This window comes from Trematomus bernacchii, unplaced genomic scaffold (assembly GCF_902827165.1).
Source record: "Trematomus bernacchii unplaced genomic scaffold, fTreBer1.1, whole genome shotgun sequence".
Classification (NCBI taxonomy): Eukaryota; Metazoa; Chordata; class Actinopteri; order Perciformes; family Nototheniidae; genus Trematomus; species Trematomus bernacchii.
Window position 1 is genome coordinate 15,242,466 of NW_022987689.1, and position 20,499 is coordinate 15,262,964.

Sequence of the window (20,499 nt, forward strand, 5' to 3'; positions counted from 1 at the left end):
TCTTTTGAAATAACATACATGTTTGTACCTGGAATTCTGCAGTGATATACAATACATATATATATTTAAAGTACTCCAAGGACACTATGTCGGTAGCACGTAAAGTGGGATATTGCTGTCCTGAATATAACTTAATACCTCCCCCGCCACTGACAGCCAAACCAGTCGATAACAGAACAGTCTCATTCAGTTTGAGAATATAAGAAGACAGGCATTTAATCGAGCAAGGATACAATGGCAGCATGCAAACGACCTCTAAATTAAGCTCGTCAACGTTAACTTTGTGACCACTAACTCTGTGTAATTGTGCGTGTAGTGGCCATTGAATGACAAAACAATTAAAGGGTAACGTATACGTCACTTCTGTGTTTTATTGATTGTTACAGTATGAAAGCTCTGTATTGCATCAGGGTGTATGCTAACTGTAAATAGCACAACGTTGGTATAGGGTGGTTATATCATGTATATAATTCCATTGTGCATGTCTTATCAGAAATCAGAATCAGAAACAGGTTTATTGCCAGGTAGGTTCACACATACTAGGAATTTGACTTGATGTCATGGTGCATACATAAAATATAAAAAAAAACAAGAAATCTAATATAAAACACATCTTTTTTACACCGTAATAAAATACAGTTAAATAGCAATAAGATAAATAAAGCAGTAGTTTGCATGGAAATAGAATGCTATGAATGAATTTTTGCATATAAACTAAGAAATGTGAAATCAGAATATGTGCAGAATATGGGGATTATGTTATTACTAATTAATAACGTTTCTTTTACAGATTCAAAATGATTACATTTACATCTGGAAGACGTTTAATTTCTGGGGTAAGAAATCCACTGTTGACAATGCACATGCACTAATAAAAACATGTTTTTTATGCACTTTGATGCTTATCATGTTCTCAGGTTTCAGTATGGAGGTGTCTTCAGCAGATAACCAGAGCCCCACACTACACAACATCTCAGCTGTTTCCTTCTCAAGCCTCCTCAGTGTTGATGTCATCCAGACTCACTCCCACCAACAGTTTGTTGAGCACCAGCTGGCATGCCTCACGTCTGTGCCACGGGGACTCAAGAGCCACCTCAGGGAGAGTCGACAGGAAAGACGGCTTCAGTTTGAGGGCCCTCAGCCAGGCTCCTAAACCAGCCCTCTACATCGGTGTCTCTGGGCTTATCCCTTTCCTGTCTGCCCCTCTCCTGATGGCTGCCACACAGACCTTCTACCCGGAAGTGGCGTATGCTCAGATGGTCTACGGAGCCTCCATAGTGTCCTTCCTCGGAGGCGCCCGCTGGGGGTTTGCCATCCCAGCCGGTAGTCCTGCTAAGCCTGACTGGATGAACTTGGGCAACAGTGTGGTTCCTGCACTCCTGGCCTGGATGGCGCTGCTCTGCAGGGACAATATAGCAGAGGGAGCTCTGGTGGTTATTATGGGATTGGGCCTGTCTCTGCACTATGACCTGACCCTGCTGCCGGGCTACCCCTCCTGGTTTAAAGCCATGCGGACTATACTCACCCTGATCGCCACTTTCTCACTGGTGGCTACCCTGACAATTAAGAAATTCTGCCCTGAGAAGAAACTTAAAGAGAGTAAGAAATGACTCAAAAGGGACAGTGTGTACTTTTGAAACCACATGGACTCAATAAAACATTCAAATTATGCACAGCTGTGAAGACACTCAGTAATTATGTAACTAAGAAATAGTTTTTTCACTTTTAGGACGAATGTGAGTGAAATATCATTTAGAAAACAAATAAGTTGCCATATCCAAGCATAAAACAAGAAAGACTTTGAAAGAAAACATTTGTAGAATCACATTGTTTGTGAAAAGTTATTATTAGCCGAATAGCCGTGCGTACTCTGATCACGCTTCTTTCTCACTGGTGGCTAGCCTAAAAATGAGGAAATGCTGCACTGAGAAAAAGCGGTTCAGAACTGAATTTACGAGGACAGTTTGTACTCTGAGTCACATGGACTCAATAATAAGTCTGGTCTGATTTGTTCATACTGTACATCATCCCTGAACAGTAACTCTGTAACATATTAAATAGTTCTAATATCTTTTGGGACAAACGTGACATGTATACAAGTGTTATATCTTACAAATAAATGAATAAAAACAGTTGCAAAAGGGGCTCTAAAATATCCAAATGTTGAACAACAAATGTAACATTAATCAGAATCATATTCCTTGCTGTGAAAAGTACAAGGAGAATAACAGGAAATAGGTTTCCTCTGGAGGGGGGCTGGCATCTCCCTTAGGGATAAGGTGAGAGGATTCGGAGTCGAGCAGTTGCTCCTTTATGTAGAAAGAAGACAGTTGAGGTGGTTAGGATGCCACCTGACTGCTTTCCTAGGGACGTGTTTCAGGCACATCCAGCTTGGAGGAGAGAAGGGGCAGACCCAGGGCCAGCTGGAGGAAATCACAGAGGTTGAGGTAAAAAATATAATCTTAGGCTTAAGAGGTTCTAAGGCTAGGGATGCAGATGATTTAGACACCAACTTTATAAAAACACATATCGACGGTCTAATAAAACCAATTACTATGCTAGTAAATCAATCTATCAGCACGAGGGAAGTTCCATCATCCTGGAAGGTGGCCACGGTGACACCGATCTTTAAATCTGGGGATAAGGCAATGATGTCCAATTATAGACCAATCAGCATCCTCCCCTGTGTCTCTAAGATAGCTGAGAAATGGGTGTCAAAACTAATCACCAAACATTTAGACAAAGGTTTCGCTCCACTCCACCCAATGCAGTTTGGTTTTCGTGCTCACCACTCCACTGAGACAGCTAACTGTTTTGTGGAAAAGGTTAAATGTATGTTGGACACGAGCCCATATGTAGGTGCTGTCTTCCTTGATCTCAGGAAGGCTTTTGACACTGTTGACCACCAAGTGCTCCTCACAAAGCTGACTCATTTCAATTTTTCGGCAGTTTCGATACAGTGGGTTAAGTCTTACTTATCTAACAGAAAACAGTGTGTTTTGGTCAACGGAGCCAAATCCCCCTACCTTGTGAACCCTGTTGGGGTTCCACAAGGTTCCATTCTTGGACCATTACTGTTTTCTCTGTACATGAATGACTTGCCTAATGTATGTCCTGAGTTGAATGTGCAAATGTATGCCGATGATGCGGTCATCTTTGTACACGGGAAAAAGACTGAAATAATCACATCCTGTCTCTCAAATGCTTTGGACTAGGTTCAACACTGGCTGAACAACATTTGCTTACAGTTAAATGCAAAAAAAACAGTATGCATGATGTTCAGTATACAACCAGTCAAAATCGAAGGATCCAACGTGTTTTTAAACGGAGCAGAAATAGAACTAGTCTCCCAGTTCAAGTATCTTGGAGTCATACTGGACTCAAACTTGACTTTTAAGAAACATATCAAGAAAGTATCCAATACTAATAAATTCAACTTGCAACATTTTAAACAAATCAGACCTTTCTTAACTGTCAATGCTGCAAAGTCATACCTCCACTGTATGATTCTATCCCACATTGAATACTGTTTTACAAACTGGTCGTTTGCTTGTGCCACAAACCTGAAACCCATAGAACAGCTGCACAAGAGAGCTATCAAGGTGTTTGACAGAAAGCCAAATTCATACCACCACTGTACCATCCTTGAGAAACACAATTTCTTGAGTTTTGACAATTTTAAGTCTTTTAAAAGTATGTGTTTTATTTATAAATGTTTACATGGACTGCCCCCCCCCCCCCCCTCTTAGGGGAATTCATCCACAAAAAACACACTGGACGCTGCACTAGGTCGGAAACCCGACGAGACTGTGAAGTCCACCGTAGACGGACCACTTTTGGACAAAATGTCCTCTCCGTTAAAGGCAGCTCATTGTGGAATAGCCTCCCAACTGAGATACGGGATTGTCCCACTCTCAATAGTTTTAAAGGTCAACTCAAAGAATGGTTGAGAAACAAACAGACGTGCAATCACCGCTAAATGCACTTTGATACAGGGGTATCTCCTCTTGCACTTTAGGTAGCTCTTGTATCTCCTCCTGCACTTTATATGTCATAGCTGCTACATTGTACTGCCATGTGGTAAATGCTTGTATATGCTGCTCATGCTCTTCCTGGATATCATGTATTTATTTTTGCCATGTATATAACTGTCATGTTCATAAATGTTGTATGTGACGGGACTACGGATGGAAATTAGCTCAAAGCTAAAATCCGTCTCATTTACATTTGTAAGCATTATTTTGTTTAAAATGTTCATCAATGTGCACTGTCCCGGTTCAAATAAACGATTAACTGAAAATGAAAATGGAGGGATGATATCTCCACGCTGACCTGGGAGCACCTTGGAACCCCCCAGTGTATTTGGTTGTTGTGTCCAGGGAAATGGAAGTTTGGGCCCTCTGCTGGATCTGCTTCCCCTCGACTCGACTCCGGATAAGGGGTTGACGATGGATGGATGATAGAGGGAAGAGAAAACATCATTTTGTGTTTGCTATCTATCTTGCAAACGATGGTCAACTGAGTATCCTTTTTAACCCTCCTTTGTTATTATCCCAAATGAAAAGAGGTCCACCCACTCTATAACTCTTTGTGAAGTTTATTCAGCCTGAAAAGCAACCACTAAAAGATGTTTTGTAACATTGTTATTTTGCTGTTTGCAAAGGGAGAACCGTACATGAAAGGAAATGTACACTCAGCTTGCAAATGATGACATAAATTACCATGAAAAGGTAAAAACATTTCTACGTCTAATAATAATATTGCAATATCGTAGTAATGTCAGATGCCACTGATGAGTGAAATGATCTCTTTTCGAGTGTACACAGTGACTAAGAGGCACTATTATTAACAGAATCACATGATATATATACAAAAATAATCCAGTGAATATTAACGGTGGTGTGCTGTTCAGGAATCACTTACCATGGAACTTCGGTTCCATTAATACAATAGGCTCAAGTGGTTTGATCAGTCTTCCGAGTAGCAATGCACTTAAACATTTCTTTAAGAAAAAATAAGGAGAAAACACAAACATAAAAACAGTGCTTTCACATCTTGTCTAAGGAATGTTCCACGTAGAAAGAAAAAAACTCAGGTCCGTCCATCCAAAATAGGACTCCATCGCTGTGAAAAAAGGTCCTTATCACAGGGATCGCTTTGTCTTTGAATACACAACATGGGAACTGACTTTCTTGTAAAAGTGTCAAGTGGATAAAATTGTCACTATAAAAATTGTGACAAAGGCAAGTAGCCGTTTTGGCCGTTTTTCCAGTATGAAATCCGCTGTCATATGCCTAATGAATGTGAAAAAAAACGTGTGACCTACGGTGGCTCATAGGTGCAAACACGCTACAACGGCCCAAATCACTTCCATTAGGAGAAACGCGCTGCAGCTTCAGAAACGTTGCAATTATAAAAACACAAAAGGGCCAAAACACATGCAAATGAAGAAACATCTCCACCAACTTGACAACACATGCGCAGCATTTACTAAAAGCGCTATGTAGACGAAACGCTGCAAGAAGCTCCAAACACAACGGAAAAGGAATATGAAGTTGGCCAACTTTAACTCTTGCAGAGATAGTCCGTTTCATGTGTTTTGAGACTCTTGCAGCGATTTTTTATTTTCAGTGCTTTGTATTTGCAGCGATCTGTTTACGCAGCGCTTTTAGTAAACGCTGGGCATGTCAAGTTGGTGAAGATGTTTTTTTGATTTGCATGTGTTTTGGCACATTTGTGTTATTCTTTATTTGCACTGTTTTTGAAATTACAGCACGTTTCTCCCAATGGAAACGTTTTAGGACGTTGTAACGTGTAACGTAAAGCCTATTCGAGGCAGAAACACACTTTTGTGTACCTTAAGGTGCCGCTTTTCTTCAGTTTATGCTGTTTGTAGGAGACATGGCTGTTCACAGTTTGAAAATGTTTAGCTTCTCAAAGCACAGCCAGCCCTCCATCACAGCGGCTAGTGATCATGTTGCCTACTTCCGTCCAGGTATCAAGGTGAGGGTCGTAGATTTCCACCGAGTCCACCGTCACCGGGGCGGAGAAGTCTCTGCTGGCCGCCCTGCCCCCGACTGCGTACAGCATCCCGTTGACCGCTGACACTGAAACGCCGGCACGAGCAGTGGACATCGACGCCACCTCCATCCATTTCTCCTGTAAGAACAAATGTTGGCACACAGATATAAACAGGATTGGGGAGTAACGGATTACATATAATGGGATTACGTAATCAGGATACAAAAAAAGTTAACTGTATTGCCTTACAGTTACATTCAAAAGAATAATCAGATTGCTGGTCATTTTTTTTAAAGAACCAGAGAAACTTCAACCACATATAAACATTGTATTTTACATTCATGTCTGGTTGAGTCTGCACTTCCCTATCGCAGCAAAATGAATCAAAATGGACTCCAAGCTAGCAAAATATTATACACAAAGGTCCCATGTCATGCTTTTCCGGTTATTACCCGTCCCCTTGTGTGTTATGCAGCTTTTTATGCATGTAAACGGTCTGCAAAGTCACAAACCCTCAAAGTACACCCTGTAGCGAGTAAAACTCTAACACAGAAAAGACCTGTCTATGCTGCCCCAGAACGCCTCGTTGGAGATTTCTCTTTTTAATTTTCTTCTACCGGGAACCAAGTGACGTAACGACGACCCCATGGACCAATTGGTCCGTTACGTTACGTCCGCGGAGCCGTTACGTTAAGTCCGTGGATTGGTCCAAATGGACCAATCCCGGACTTCCTCACACACACACACTCAATCTTTTCTCAGCTGCAGCTCTGCCGATTTCTCCTCCCTGAGACGGCAGGACGCGCACACACACAAACTCCCAGCCAGGCTGCGGGTGTGTGTGTGTTCGGGCTGGGTTTCGCTGTGTCTCGCTGTCTCGCAGAAGGCCACTGGGCTCATAGGGAGGGGGGGGTCAGGAGCTCCAACAAGCCGTTTAGGACAGAGAGTGAATACACATACTATACAGAGATGCTGTATGAGAAACCAATGTGAGTTTGGAAAATTGCACAATATAAATCTATTCTAGTAGACCTCAACAATGGAATTATGATCAGTAGAAATGGCCATGACATGGGACCTTTAAAAAGCTGGTAGTGTAGTATAATAGTCATCATGGAGCTTAATGGTTATGCTCGGGGTAACCCTGAGAAAACTTTTATTTCGATTGTGGTTTTGTTTTCACACTGAGAAAATAATAAATATATATTCTCTCTTGAATATTAACACAACAGTAGAGCATTCATTTGAAAATGTCTAAAATAACTTTTAAGAAAGATTTGTGATTTTGAATTGTTTTGAAGGTATTACTGAACATTAATTGATCCCATTTCACCTCTTCTGGACAGTACTTCTCCACCGTCTCCAGTGCCCCCAGCGCCTCGTTCCAGCCACCCACGGCGTAAATGCAGTTATTGAGGCAGGTGACGCCCACGTAGGCCCGACGCGTGACCATGACAGGGAGAGCGCTCCATCGGCGAGAGATGGGATCATACACCTCGGCCGAACGCAGCTCCATTCCCTCGTCACTGATGCCTCCAATCACGTAAATAAAGCCTGGAAGGAAAAGTAAAAAATTCACTGCAGTGTCATTGTTCACACTTTAAATAACAAAAGAAAAGGCTATGAACACACCTTGTAGCTCACAGCAGCCGAAGTAGTACCGAGGGACGGCCATGCTTCCGATCACCTCCCACCGGTTCTCCTCCGGGTCGTATCGCTCCATCGTCTTCCCGATCTCCGAGCCAATCCAACCACCTGCAGGAGAACAGGAAAATCTTCAGCTTGTGCTTTTTTTATGATGTTTCCCAAATTGCACTTGTTATGTATTTATTATCATTGGACTAAATTATTTGGTTGAATTTGTACAGCTTTTCATTGTCCCATGTTTTGCACTCATGTTATGTTATTCTATTGCCCAATCCAGCTCTGTCATTGTATGTATTTTATTGCCCTTAAAAAAAAAAAATGTCAAGCATGACATGTCAACTGCTGATAGCATTTTATAGAAAAATGTAATTAAAGGTTTTTGTATTTTTACCTCCAAATTATTAACTTTTTTCTTAATTATTTCAGTGTAAGGCTTAAAGTTGACATGCTTTAATATATAAAAAGGTCTTTATTTTCCTCATACTGTCTATGCTGCAGCACCTCTATTCACCCTCTGTCTGATGTCCTGCCTTTTAACCTATCACATACATACGTTGGTGCGCTAGCCAATAGAAGCGCGAGTGTAACATAGTGATGTCATTATGTTACGGAAGTAAATAAAGGAGTCTAACGGAGGTGTTTCAGGCAGGGGGGTAAACTCCCTCCGGAGAGAACTTTTGGATTTTAGCCTTTGCAGACCATTTACATGCACACAAACTATATAACACACTACAGGAAGGGGAAAACCCCCAAAAGCATTACAAAAAACCTTTAAGAGTTTTTTCTTAACAGCACTTATCAGGCTCTCTGTTTTGGTTTATTGAAGCAGTCCTGTTTGTATCCATTTACCTAGAGTTTTGTCAATACATTTTATTTTACCAAGAACAGCTACACGACTAGTAATCAGATTTTGTGACATTGTGTGTTTGACAAACATGGTGCTACTGTGGCATTTACCAAGTGCATACAGAGCTCCGTGGCAGGGGCAGACGCCGACCCCACAGCGCGGGAAGTTCAAAGACGCCACGGCGGCCCACTGCTTGGTCACCGGGTCGTACCTCTCAGTGCAGTCGAAGATCATCGAGTCTTTCTCCCCTGGGGAAACACAGATTCTTTCTTACAGACTGAAGACTGTTGAGGTTATTTAATTCCTGGGTTTGAAACACGACAGCTCTCTCACCTCCCACCACGTAGATCATGCCCTCCAATACGGCCACCCCCAGCCCGCTGCGGGCCTGGTGCAGGGACGACACGGTGGTCCAGTACTGGTTGAAGGTGTCGAAGCGCTCCACACAACTCAACGCGCGGCTGTCACTCCAGCGGCCGCCCTGCAGCCGAGTGTAGCCCCCTGGGAAGAAATATAGAGATAATATGGCATTTCAGAATCAAAAGTCCTTTATCCCTCCATAAGTGGGGACATTTACATTGTTTCAGCAAGGGGAGAGTGCAGAAAAAAGGTGTAGACTAACGTTGTTATATTTAGTTGTACTTATTAGTTTGATGGAGACAACAGAGATACTCTTTTACGGTACGTCCACACGGCAGCGTCGCGTTGAAGCTTGCCGGTGGGCGTGTCTGGCGTGCGACCAACAACCAATCACATTAATCTCCCACCCCGGACACACAAGCATGCGGTTTGATTGGCTAGAGCTTGTACTGGCATATGATTTGATTGGCTGACGCTTCCGTCAAAGCTTGAAAAGTTGAACTTTTCTCAACTTTTAAAGCGAGCAACGGAGGCCAAGCGACGCAACGGAGGCCAAGCGACGCAACGGAGGCCAAGCGACGCAACGGAGGCCAAGCGACGCAACGGAGGCCAAGCGACGCAACGGAACCACAATGCAGTTCGGCAAAGCCTGACATCACCCCATTCAAAGTGGATGGGAAGCGTCTCCGTTGAAGCACGCGACGCTGCCGTGTGGACGTACCGTTAGGGTTTGTTGATTGTTATGTGTCTATCTGAGAGAAAACTCCCTCTGGAGGGAACACAGAGATTTGAGCCTTTCCAGACCAATTACATGCACAAAAACCAATATAACACACTACAGGAAAGGGAAGCCTTGAAAAGCATCATAGGGCCACTTTAACACATGTAAAATGCACAGTGTTACTTCACAGTAACTTTTTCTGGTGTTTCTTATTTAGAGGAAATCAATCAGGTGAATTTTGAATGTTGAAAAAGGTCATGTGAAACAGCACCTATAGCATAGAGGTATTTTCTGGCTTTTCTTCTGGGTCTCATCTTGGCTGGTTGGAGCTGGCTGTACATCTTATTCTCTTTGGGAGACTTTGTGACTTCAGTGTATTCCTTAAGAAGAGTCTGCAGTGCCACCCGCAGGCTGAAGTCGGTAATACCTTTAAAAAGCATTTCAAGATGTTGTTAACAATGTAGCTCTTAATCAACTTTACAGCAATATTGTGAATACTACATCAATACATGTGCAAGATATAAACGTTGGGATGCCAAATGTTATGTTCCCTCACCCTCGATGTACTTGAACAGTCTCTGTGGGGACAGCAGAGGGAAGCGCACCGGCTCCAACACCTCCACTACGTGTTTTTTCCTCTTTGCCATGTCTTGGAGGACCCAGTCCATGGCTGCCGTGAACACCTGGTACTCATCCTCGATCCTCAGCTCTTCACTTCTTAGGAGCCTCACCAGCTGATCCTTCGACAGGCCCCTGAACTCATCGGTCACACACACCTAAAAGGAAGCAGATGATAGGCAGAGTTGAAATGCTTCCATTCTGATTAAATGCTGATGGTGTTTGGCTTACATCGACTAAGGTCAGAAAAAAACAGATTTCATGTATATCAATCTTCGATTTACAAGAAAAAGAAGGAACAGATTTTGACAGAAACACTAGGGATGGGAACTGGTTCCAAATTGTCTGATCCATTGTAATTGTAGCGCTCTGAGGTTTTACATTATCTTAAATCATATGCCAGCATGTTTTTCTGACAGTTTTGTGCTGCAAAATATCTGCGGTATGACGTCAAAATCTGTGTCTACGCAACTTGAACTTCAAACAAATGGGAGTCATTGCGGAGAGGAAGAAAAAAGGGGAAGAAACTCATACTTTTTTCACAAAAAAATGCAAAAGTGCTACTTGTGATGTCTGTAAAATTGGTGTACTGTATTTTAACAAATGTTATAAGGCAGAAATTCAACACTGTGTCCAGACTCAGAGATGCTAAAACAGCTGTGGTGACGCTACAAAGACCTGTGTAGGACTACTGTCTTTCATGTGAGAAAATGTAACCTACATCAATAGGGAAATAGATAGAGAATCAAACTGATAAGTAGAATAAATAATGGATTTTGCATCAATCAGAGCCAGGTGTTAACTTGAGTCAGATTCGAGTCACAGATTTGATGACTTAAGACTTGGCGGCGCATTAAGATTTGATAAGGGCTTCAACATTAGTTAAGGGCTTTCAGGCATGGCCTGGGACTTGCAAAGGCTTAAGACTTAATTGTGACTTTCAAAATAAATGGCTTGGTATCCCAGGTATCAATAAATACAAATATTATCCCTGTCAGAATCAGTGCCTCTTATTATGATATTGTCTCCTACCTCCAGAAAGTGAACCTGAATGTAGTTCTCTGTGAACTCCAGCATCTCCATGCAGGCGATCTGCTCCAGGAACTGAAAGATGCCCACACAGTTGGACGGGTCTATGTGGCCCTTGAGGAACCCTCCGCAGATGGACACCACCTCGTTCAGCTGCAGCATGTCCGCCGCCACCATCAGCTCCTGGACGTTCTCCACCGTCACACTGATCACGCCTGATAGGGAAGCAAACATGATATAAAACAGATCTGATGGAACATGATGATGTGGGGAATATCAGAGGAGATGCAGACCTGTGTATATGAAGTCCAGGAGAATCTCAAACACTTGAGTCTCCACTCCGAGAATCTGCACCTCCTCTTTATCCGCCTCCCTCATCCCCCCGGAGAACAGAGCGGAGAAGTAAGGGCTGCTAGCAGCGAGCACCAGGCGGTGGACCATGAAGACCCGGCTGCCCACCTTCAGACCCACATCACAGAAATCTGTGCGGAGCCGCATCTTGTTCATCTGGGCCAGGATGAGTCTGGCGTAGCGATCTGAGGCCAGCAGAGCCTGCTCCGACGCCTGGGTTGCCATGGCAGCTGCAGCATCACCACCACCACAACCAGTAGATGCTGACATGGAGGTGGAGGACATAGCAGCTGGGGCAGGTATGTGCTAACATGGAGGCCAGTATTCCCAAACCCTCCTCTCTAGTGGGTGTCAGCATGAAACACACCTGCAAGAAACACAAGCTCATGCATTAACAACAAAACACACACTGAGGCTTAGTCGGACATATTATAAAGAATATGCATTTACAACGGACTTCCTTGCTTGTCTCTTGCTAAAGTCTTAGTGCATTTATAGAGAAGTTACTGTATGTTCCTGTTGCTATTAAACATTTAACGAAAAACGACGTTAGCCAGACGTGCTAGCCAATACAGACAGCCATTCAACCATCATATTCATCAGTTTAATACTCCACTGAAATGAGACAACTTTACCACGAAACAACCCCTTCTATAAGAGTGCAAATTCGCTTGTATTGGGGGGAAAATATATGAAATTCAGCTTGTTTTTAGCCGTGACTTACCCATAAGTTTACTGATGAGGATGCAGGCAACTTCCGTCGTTCTGCAGACTGTCAACACATCCTCCACGATCGACTGCTCTGGTCTGGCGGTTGAATGTGTCCAGTCATAACTAGCCGATCCCCGATAAAGGTACACGTTTTTTACCTGAATCATGTTTTTCTGTCGCCACTGACCCTTGTTGTCGGCATGTCCGTCCTGAGAGACAGAGCTTAACATAAAGGTATGAGTTATTTAGCCTAAGTTTGAATTATTTTGTGCTTCCTTCCTTAATTTTGGCCTGTTTACTCAATAACTTTCGCCAGGTTGGTTGTAACACACAACACCAGATGGCAGTGTCGCCTTTGAACAAGCAGCTAAACAAATGGAAGTCCTTGACAACAGCCACAGAAACCTGTACATGTACATTATCATAGTATTCATAGCATACCAGCCCCCAGCACAATAGTCATTTTTCAGATACAGCCAGCCTACACTGTGTTAAAGGTCCCATGTCATGCTTTTCCGGTTATTACCCGTCCCCTTGTGTGTTATGAAGGTTTTTATGCATGTAAACGGTCTGCAAAGTCACAAACCCTCAAAGTACACCCTGTAGCGAGTAAAACTCTAACACAGAAAAGACCTGTCTATGCTGCCCCAGAACGCCTCGTTGGAGATTTATCTTTTTCCATTGTTTTCTTCCTGGGTACAGTGACGTGCCCATACCCAAATGGACCAATTGGTCCAAATGGACCAATCCGTGGAGCCGTTACGTTACGTCCGTGGAGCCGTTAGGTTAAGACTTCCTCACACACACACACTCAATCTTTTCTCAGCTGCAGCTCCGCCGATTTCTCCTCCCTGAGACGGCGGGACGCGGCGAGGCTGTGAGTTTGTGTGTGAGCACACACACAAACTCCCAGCCAGGCTGCGGGTGTGTGTGTGTGTGTTCGGGCTGGGTTTCGCTGTGTCTCGCTGTCTCACTGGGCTCATAGGGAGGGGAGGGGGGGGGGCAGGAGCTCCAACAAGCCGTTTAGGACAGAGAGTGAATACACATACTATACAGAGATGCTGTATGAGAAACCAATGTGATTTTGGAAAATTGCACAATATAAATCTATTTTAGTATACCTCAACAATGGAATTATGATCAGTAGAAATGGCCATGACATGGGACCTTTAAACTGTAACCTCATTCACTGGACACTTGGCCTCTAGAGCTAGCTAACATACTCTTAGCAATGGGTAGTCCAGTTTGTTTTAATCAGTAGCTTGACATCAAATTGGATTTAAATATAATGTTGGAAACCTGTTATTAAACAAAATCTAGCACTGCTTGGGCCTGTCAGACCTATCTGAGTTGAGGTGAAAAACACCTAGACAGTTACAGAAAAAAGTCCTGTAACTGTCACTTGACTTGTATTTCCTGATATGTCAAAGTGTCACCCAGGATCTAACAGCCAGTGCTGTACTAGAAAATATGTGGTTCAAGGTTCAAGGTTCAAGGTTCTTTATTGTCAATCTGACATAGCTACAGAGTAATTATGCAGTTGAAAATCTTATGTCACAGGCTTCTCCAACAATGCAACATAATAACATAACATAATAACAATAAGAGCAAGAGCAATACAAAAATAATAATAGTTATAAAAATGAAATAAAGTTATGATGTGGAATAGTGCAGTATGAGTCTATATACAAGTTATTGGAATGATATATATATATTAGGTATTAGATACATACTACTGAGTAGCAGTTGAATGTTTGAAGTTGTTTCAACAGTTCCATTTTTTTAACAGTCTCACTGCCCGCGGGAAGAAACTGTCTCCGAATCTTCTTGTCCTTGCCAGGATGCTGCGGTAACGTCTGCCAGACGGCAACAGAAAGAACAGTTTGTGGCTGGGGTGATGGGGGTCTTTGATAATCCGTAGTGATTTCTTCCTGAGCCGCTGGGAGTAAAGGTCCTCCATGGATGGCAGCTCCGTCCTGGTGATGTGCTGTGCAGTTTTCACCACCCTCTGTAAAGCCTTACGATCGAGGTCGGTGCAGCTGCCGTACCAGGCCGTCATGCTGCCAGTGAGGATACTCTCTATCGTGCACCTGTAGAAGTTGCAGAGTATCCTGGAATCCATTTTGAACCTCCTCAACCTGCGGAGGAAGAAGAGCCGCTGTCGAGCTTTCTTGGTGATGGTGGTGTTGTGAAGAGACCATGTCAGGTCCTCAGTGATGTGGACCCCAAGGAACCTGAAGCTTTTGACTCTCTCCACCGTAGTCCCATTGATGGCGATGGGGGCGTGTTCCTCTCCCTGCTGCTTCCTGTAGTCCACAATCAGCTCCTTTGTTTTGCTGATGTTGAGATGGAGGTTGTTCTCCTGGCACCAAGATGTCAGGTTTTCGACCTCCTCTCTGTACGCCGTCTCGTCATCGAAAATATGTGACACCAACTTTGGCAAATTAAAACTCAAAAGACAGATATGTGCCAACCTGGCAACTCCCGTCGCTCTGTTTAGTTACATTTCCAGCTTTTCCTTTTATGCTAGAGGTGATCCTCCATTGCCATTATCTTAACTAAACAATAAGCTCATTGGACACAGCTTAAATAGACTCTACTGTAAGCCAATATAAGGCAGAGCTCACCCTTTCAATTGACGCAGGGCTCAACAATTGCCCGCTTGCCCAGGGGCAAATGAAAAGCCAAGTCGAGCTAATAAATCTAGAAACTCATTTGCCCAATTTGGTGAGTTCTAAAAAAGAATAAAGTTGAGAGATGCCAATGTGGGAAAAAGACAAAGTCAAAGCTGAAGCGTAGGCAAGCTATTGAATTATCCTGGAAACACACTATTATTTAGGTGGTGTAAGAGGATGTGGGTGAAACTCCACAAATAAATAAACAACTGTGTATCGGGGAAAGTACAAATGTACTTTGGGCAAGTCGATTCCAGACTTACTTGTGTAATGGGACAAACAAACCCAAAAATAGCTGTGAAAACCTCATAAAAAGCAAACACTAATTGGAATGTCCCCCCCTTTCTTTGCATCCAAATAACTGAAAATATAGTCTTAAAATTTCCCTTTTCATCCCCGAGAGACTATGGAGATTTTCAGAACATGAAAATAATTATGATGACATGACAGCCAAGCAAATTAATATATAGCGTTTAATGATGAAGTAAAACAAAGAAAATATACATGTATATACTGCCAAGATCTGTCATATTCAGCTTTGATCTTACCCTGAATAAACTTGAACCTTTTTAAACCATGTTTTAAGCTATATTGGGATATTTTCCAAATGTATCCCATTGAAATGTTGATCAAAACGTTTTAAACTTAAATATTAACATTTTCAAAGGAGGATGTTTTCTTTATCTTTTAATCAGATTCGTTTTTTCTCAATGGTAGCACAAGCACTGTCACTTTCCACACAAGCCTGAGGTGTGTTAATCACATTACGTATTTTTAGCAGTCGTGAAGTGATCAGAGCTGTTTTGCAATTCAAGAGCCTCATTCGTTTCTCATTGAAGTTTGAGTACAGCCACTATTCATCAATGGACGGTACATGCTATTGAGGAACATACATGTTTTCTACAAGTCCAGGATGATAATATGTCCATGAGACGTTGGTATAAATAACTGAGACATTTGTTGTTTGTGGCTTCTGGCTTTTTATATCAAATCAATCTTTTAAGCAAATTGACATTGCTTTAGGTGTTTAATTTTCAATATGAACATGTGTCTTTTTCTTTTGCCTTTTGTTCTTTAGGCTGTTGCCCGGGCAGGTGCCTCTTGTAAAACAGGTTTTAGTAAGTAGGTGAGGTGTTAAAATAAATGTGAAAGTAGTGACACCGCCTTCTTTTGGTTAGAGTTGTTCTGTTACAGTATGATTTTTTTTATTTGTAGTCTCTCTAAATGTTTGTGCTTGTCACGAGCATGAGGATTATTTTCACCAATAATAATATCCCTTCACTGTGGTGATGGGAGCAGTACGATTTCCCTGCTCCCAGAATCTCCAATGTAGTGGGAGAAAAAAGTAAATAGTGTGAGGGTCATCCTATGGAAAGCGGTCACCATAATTACCATTCGGGTTTAAGTGCAGGGTATGTCTGACTTTTTCATCAGGGCTCTGTTTTCTTGGCTAGACGATGCATTGACCAGGAAAGAAAAACATCATGAATTGTGCTTAAGGCTTCTTATGGGAGTAGGTAGAGTTCAGCGTTTACGGACTACTTGGCCATCAAACCAGAAAATGCAAAACAAGTAATTAAAGCGCTCTGTGGAATTATTTTTTTATTATTTTTTCCATGATATTGCGCACAATGTATACTCGAAAAAGCCCTAACCCTAACCCTGTTGTATGATGAGTGTATTCAATTTTCTGTTGTTAATACATCTTCTTTCTTATTTCTAATACCCCTCGATTGTATTTCAAATGGTGTCTTGTACATGTTTGTTCTTATATTGCTAGACAAGGCTCCTTTCCTCACCTGACAGGACTTGTAAACTGCATAACCCTTCTTTATTTTGGCTTGGTTCACCACCTACTATGTACATACAGTATTGTGCTTTCAGACCAACCTGGTTTCTGATTTGAACTCTGAAGCTTCTCTGCAGTGTTTCAGTCCTTTGCAACATTAGTTTGCTGGCTATGTGCCTGCTGGTTCTTTTTTTAATCTATTTGAGATGTGAACTCCTGCAGTGAGATTGTCCTGAGAGCTTGAGGAATACAGAGGTTCTTCTTTTATTATAGGTATTTTATTTTATATACTTTTTTGGGTAGCACTTTACAATAATACTACCCTTATAAAGGGTTTACGGATAGTTTGTAATTCCTTTATTAATTAGGTTGTGAACACTTTATAAATCATTAATAAGCTTTTATAAGACATGAGATAAACAGGGCAACTGTGACCGGTTGCTTGCCAAATAGTGAGCCCACATTTATCTGTACTGCTAAGCCTTATATTGGCTACCTAGCTTACTTCGTCAGCCAGCATCCTTGGTATCTGTTGTTTACCGAGTTGATTCACTAAGTAGCCAATATAAGGCTTAGTCATCTTGCCAAATAGTGAGTCTGTGTTGATGTGGCATTTTTTTTTAATGGTTTGTCAGCAAGCAGTATTTACATTACATTACATGTTACTTGTTAGACGCTTTTATCCAAAGCGACTTACATACTCAATACTGTGGGCAATCCCCACAGGAGCAACTTGGGGTGAAGTGTCTTGCCCAGGGACACAACGACATGCTGACTGCAGTGGGGTTTGAACCTGTGCTCCCCTGATCTGAACACCAACGCACTAACCACTGCGCCACAGCCCCCCAGTATAATGTTTTCTCATTGTAAGATCTAGCTCAGTGTCACCTCACCTTTCAGGGTGATTTCAGCACCTTACTTTGACTGTTACAGGTAAAAATGCTCTTTAAATATGTAGGATGCCTTATTATTAATCATGTTAGAACCACTTTGGGTCTAAACAACACAATCAAATACAAAGGTGTTTGCTTTTGGCCCATGGCCCACCATTACGTTTCAGTGTAGGCCTTCCATGGAAAAAGTTTGTGCTCCTGTGTTTCAAACTGATTAAATTCAGGGTTCATGATACAGTGTAATCTTCATTTTTCTGTAATTTAGGACACAGATTATTAATGCAAGAGACACACTGATGTTTGAATTGGGTCAAAAGGATGACATAAAGCTTAAAAACCCTATGGGCTTAAGTGTTATTATCCTAAATATTTTGTAGAATATGTACAGTATTCTGCTTTCAAGGTTTTGTTTAACCACTACTGTACATTGGTCCTTATTGTAAGTAATCAGATATGTATTGATCTTGCCTATACTTTAAAATGATAGCAAATATATATATATATTATAATAATATAAATAGTGCCTGAAAAGAAAAAAATGAAATATAGGCCTATGTTAAAAACTTTCCAAGCATAATTTCAAACTTAATATGCATCATTTACCATAACTCCTCCAGGTTTTGAAACAATGTTCTGTCTTTATTGACTAGTTTTTCAGTTTTTCCATTACCTTTACAACCCAATAACATGAGCAGCTATAGCCTATTATAAAAATAAATAGATACATGAATTCACACATATACACGACATACAGACAAACTGTTTTTTAGAGAGGCTTCAAAGAAAATGTAGAGCTGGTATGTTAAATGGTTCAGTCCGTAGCCTACATGCTGCTTGGCAGGCAACAGCATCGCTTGCCTTCAGCCTATAAGCCAGCTATAATGTGAGCTAGTAAAAAAGAGGGGGAAAAAATCCCTCTTATCGATTCTGCCTCCAACATAGCAACTGGTCGCTGATTGGCTGACGCACGGCACGTTCCCGGCTTCCCATTGGCTCATCGGGTAGCGTGAAAACGTTGGTATCGGACGGAGACAGAGGGGAGGACAGACGCGATTGGCTCAGGGCAAACTGAAAGCGAAAACCTCTTTCCTGAGAGCCTGCGAGACAGTTGATGGTGTGTGTATTTTAGGCGTGACTCCAAAGGTAATTCGTCCTGCTGCCCCCCCAGCCAGGGCTTATTTAAATTGAGAACTGTAAAGCAAAATGTCTATGAATTTAAACGACCGAGTTAGGAGACTGAGGGGTACCGACAAGGAAGAAGGAAAGGGAGGAAAGTAGAGACATACTGTGTATGTGGAATGAGCAATAAAATATGTGGGGGCTGGGCTTTTACATAGATTAAACCCATTCAGGGAGCTAAGGAAAATAGGACTTGGCAAGCAATGTAAGCTAAATTGCTGTGAAAGCAAATAGCTTTGGGGACAAGCGAGGTGGGAGTGTGTTTCAGGTCAACGGAAATGTAGCAAAGGCCTAACTTGACCTTTTCAGCCTTCATTCTTTTATACCATCCTGTACATGAGCTAGAAAAAGTCACTGTTTCCTGCCCCTCCTCTTTCCCTGTCTGTCTACCCCACACACTTTCTCTACCCACTCTCCTTGTCTTTTGGACACTCACGAAGCCTGACTGAGTCAGCGCTGCTGGTACAGTCTTGTCCTTTCCATCTCCTCTGCATCTGGTCCATCTCTTCTATACCGTCTATGGTCCATCCTAGGAGATGCTTGCCCGTCCACCAGCTCTCTTTGCTGACACAGGTAAGAGGTAGTAATCCATTGCCTGGAACTGACGCTCACCCAAGCACATCCATGCCCTCTCCACCTCATTAATCCCTACCTAACACAGACCTTATGTGATGGATGAAAGAGGCCACCTGTTGCTTGGTCACAGAGGACCAATGGTGGTGTCACCCAGGGTTGTCCTCATCATCAGTTGCTATATCATGGGTTAAAACAGGTTTCTCATGGTAGATGGTGCTCAAGTTAATAAAGAAAAAAAGTTGTGGTAATAAAACGTAACTACGATTTCAGCTCAGTTCTAAATAAAATGAGCAACTGCCAACTGTCTTTGCCTGTAGCAGGTAAAAATGGCATGCCCCCTGTCAACATGGCATAGGGATGTGAGATGATATTGATACACTTGAGTATTGCAATATTATGATTTGTGATACTTAAGTTATTCCCTAAAACACCTGGTTAATTTTGAATAAGGTTTACATGCAAAGATTCAAATTGCAAAAAAAGTAAGACTATGATGTTACAGTGATTGTGGTAAATGCAAATCCACTGTTCTGAACATGTTTGAGATTCATATGTATTCATATTGTGGTTTGTTCTTTATTCTGGGACATGTTTCCTAAAAACACATTAAGAAAATCGCAATCTATATGATTTATTTTATATTTCTGCTGTCTACTACGACGAGCTGTTTACAATTCTAAATCATTCTCAAAGATTTAATAAGTGGCAGACAAAATAAATTGAATATCCAATAGAAATGTTCATTTAAGAGCATGATAAGAGACTAAACTCAAGCTGCTGAAGCTTGCTGGTACTCAAAGTGGAGCAGCATTCTTTCCAGGAGCTCCAGGAAAGTTGTGTTGAACAATGCTGGACGTTATTAGTGAAGAAAGTTTGATGGATTGTTTTGTAGTGACTCAACGGCGGCCCGGCTGAGTAGGGAAAGGGCCTGCACATATCCTGCTATTGTCTTATCGCTTCCTTTCTCTTCCATCTGTCCACAGTGCGTCCTCCGGTGCCCTCGCCGCCTCCTATCTCTGCTGACCCGAGGATAAGCTCATCGCACGACAGGAGGTAAAAACCAGATAACAACTTGTCTTGCT

The 20,499-nt window shown here is 42.2% G+C and overlaps 3 protein-coding genes across 3 annotated transcripts in view; 2 read left to right on the plus strand and 1 right to left on the minus strand.

Annotated features, from left to right (window-relative positions):
• Positions 1–179: 179 nt before the first annotated feature.
• LOC117488399 (transmembrane protein 69-like) lies at positions 180–2,141 on the plus strand. Its single transcript, XM_034137262.1, has 3 exons — positions 180–345; positions 791–836; positions 918–2,141. The coding sequence occupies exons 2-3, from the start codon at positions 798–800 to the stop codon at positions 1,608–1,610; spliced, it is 732 nt and encodes a 243-aa protein (XP_033993153.1). The 5' UTR covers positions 180–345; positions 791–797; the 3' UTR covers positions 1,611–2,141.
• Positions 2,142–4,581: 2,440 nt separating this feature from the next.
• ipp (intracisternal A particle-promoted polypeptide) lies at positions 4,582–12,379 on the minus strand. Its single transcript, XM_034137256.1, has 10 exons — positions 12,319–12,379; positions 11,537–11,961; positions 11,247–11,458; positions 10,153–10,372; positions 9,868–10,023; positions 8,849–9,016; positions 8,626–8,763; positions 7,654–7,776; positions 7,355–7,575; positions 4,582–6,159 (listed from the first exon to the last, which is right to left on the minus strand). Exons 2-10 carry the CDS (start codon positions 11,877–11,879, stop codon positions 5,935–5,937), a joined length of 1,806 nt encoding a protein of 601 aa, XP_033993147.1. The 5' UTR covers positions 11,880–11,961; positions 12,319–12,379; the 3' UTR covers positions 4,582–5,934.
• Positions 12,380–18,765: 6,386 nt separating this feature from the next.
• The window catches only part of LOC117488413 (SH3-containing GRB2-like protein 3-interacting protein 1), a 61,383-nt gene continuing 59,649 nt past the window's right edge, over positions 18,766–20,499 (plus strand). Inside the window, 2 exon segments of the mRNA XM_034137287.1 lie at positions 18,766–19,414; positions 20,401–20,470. The gene's annotated coding sequence lies outside the window, so the exon portion shown is untranslated.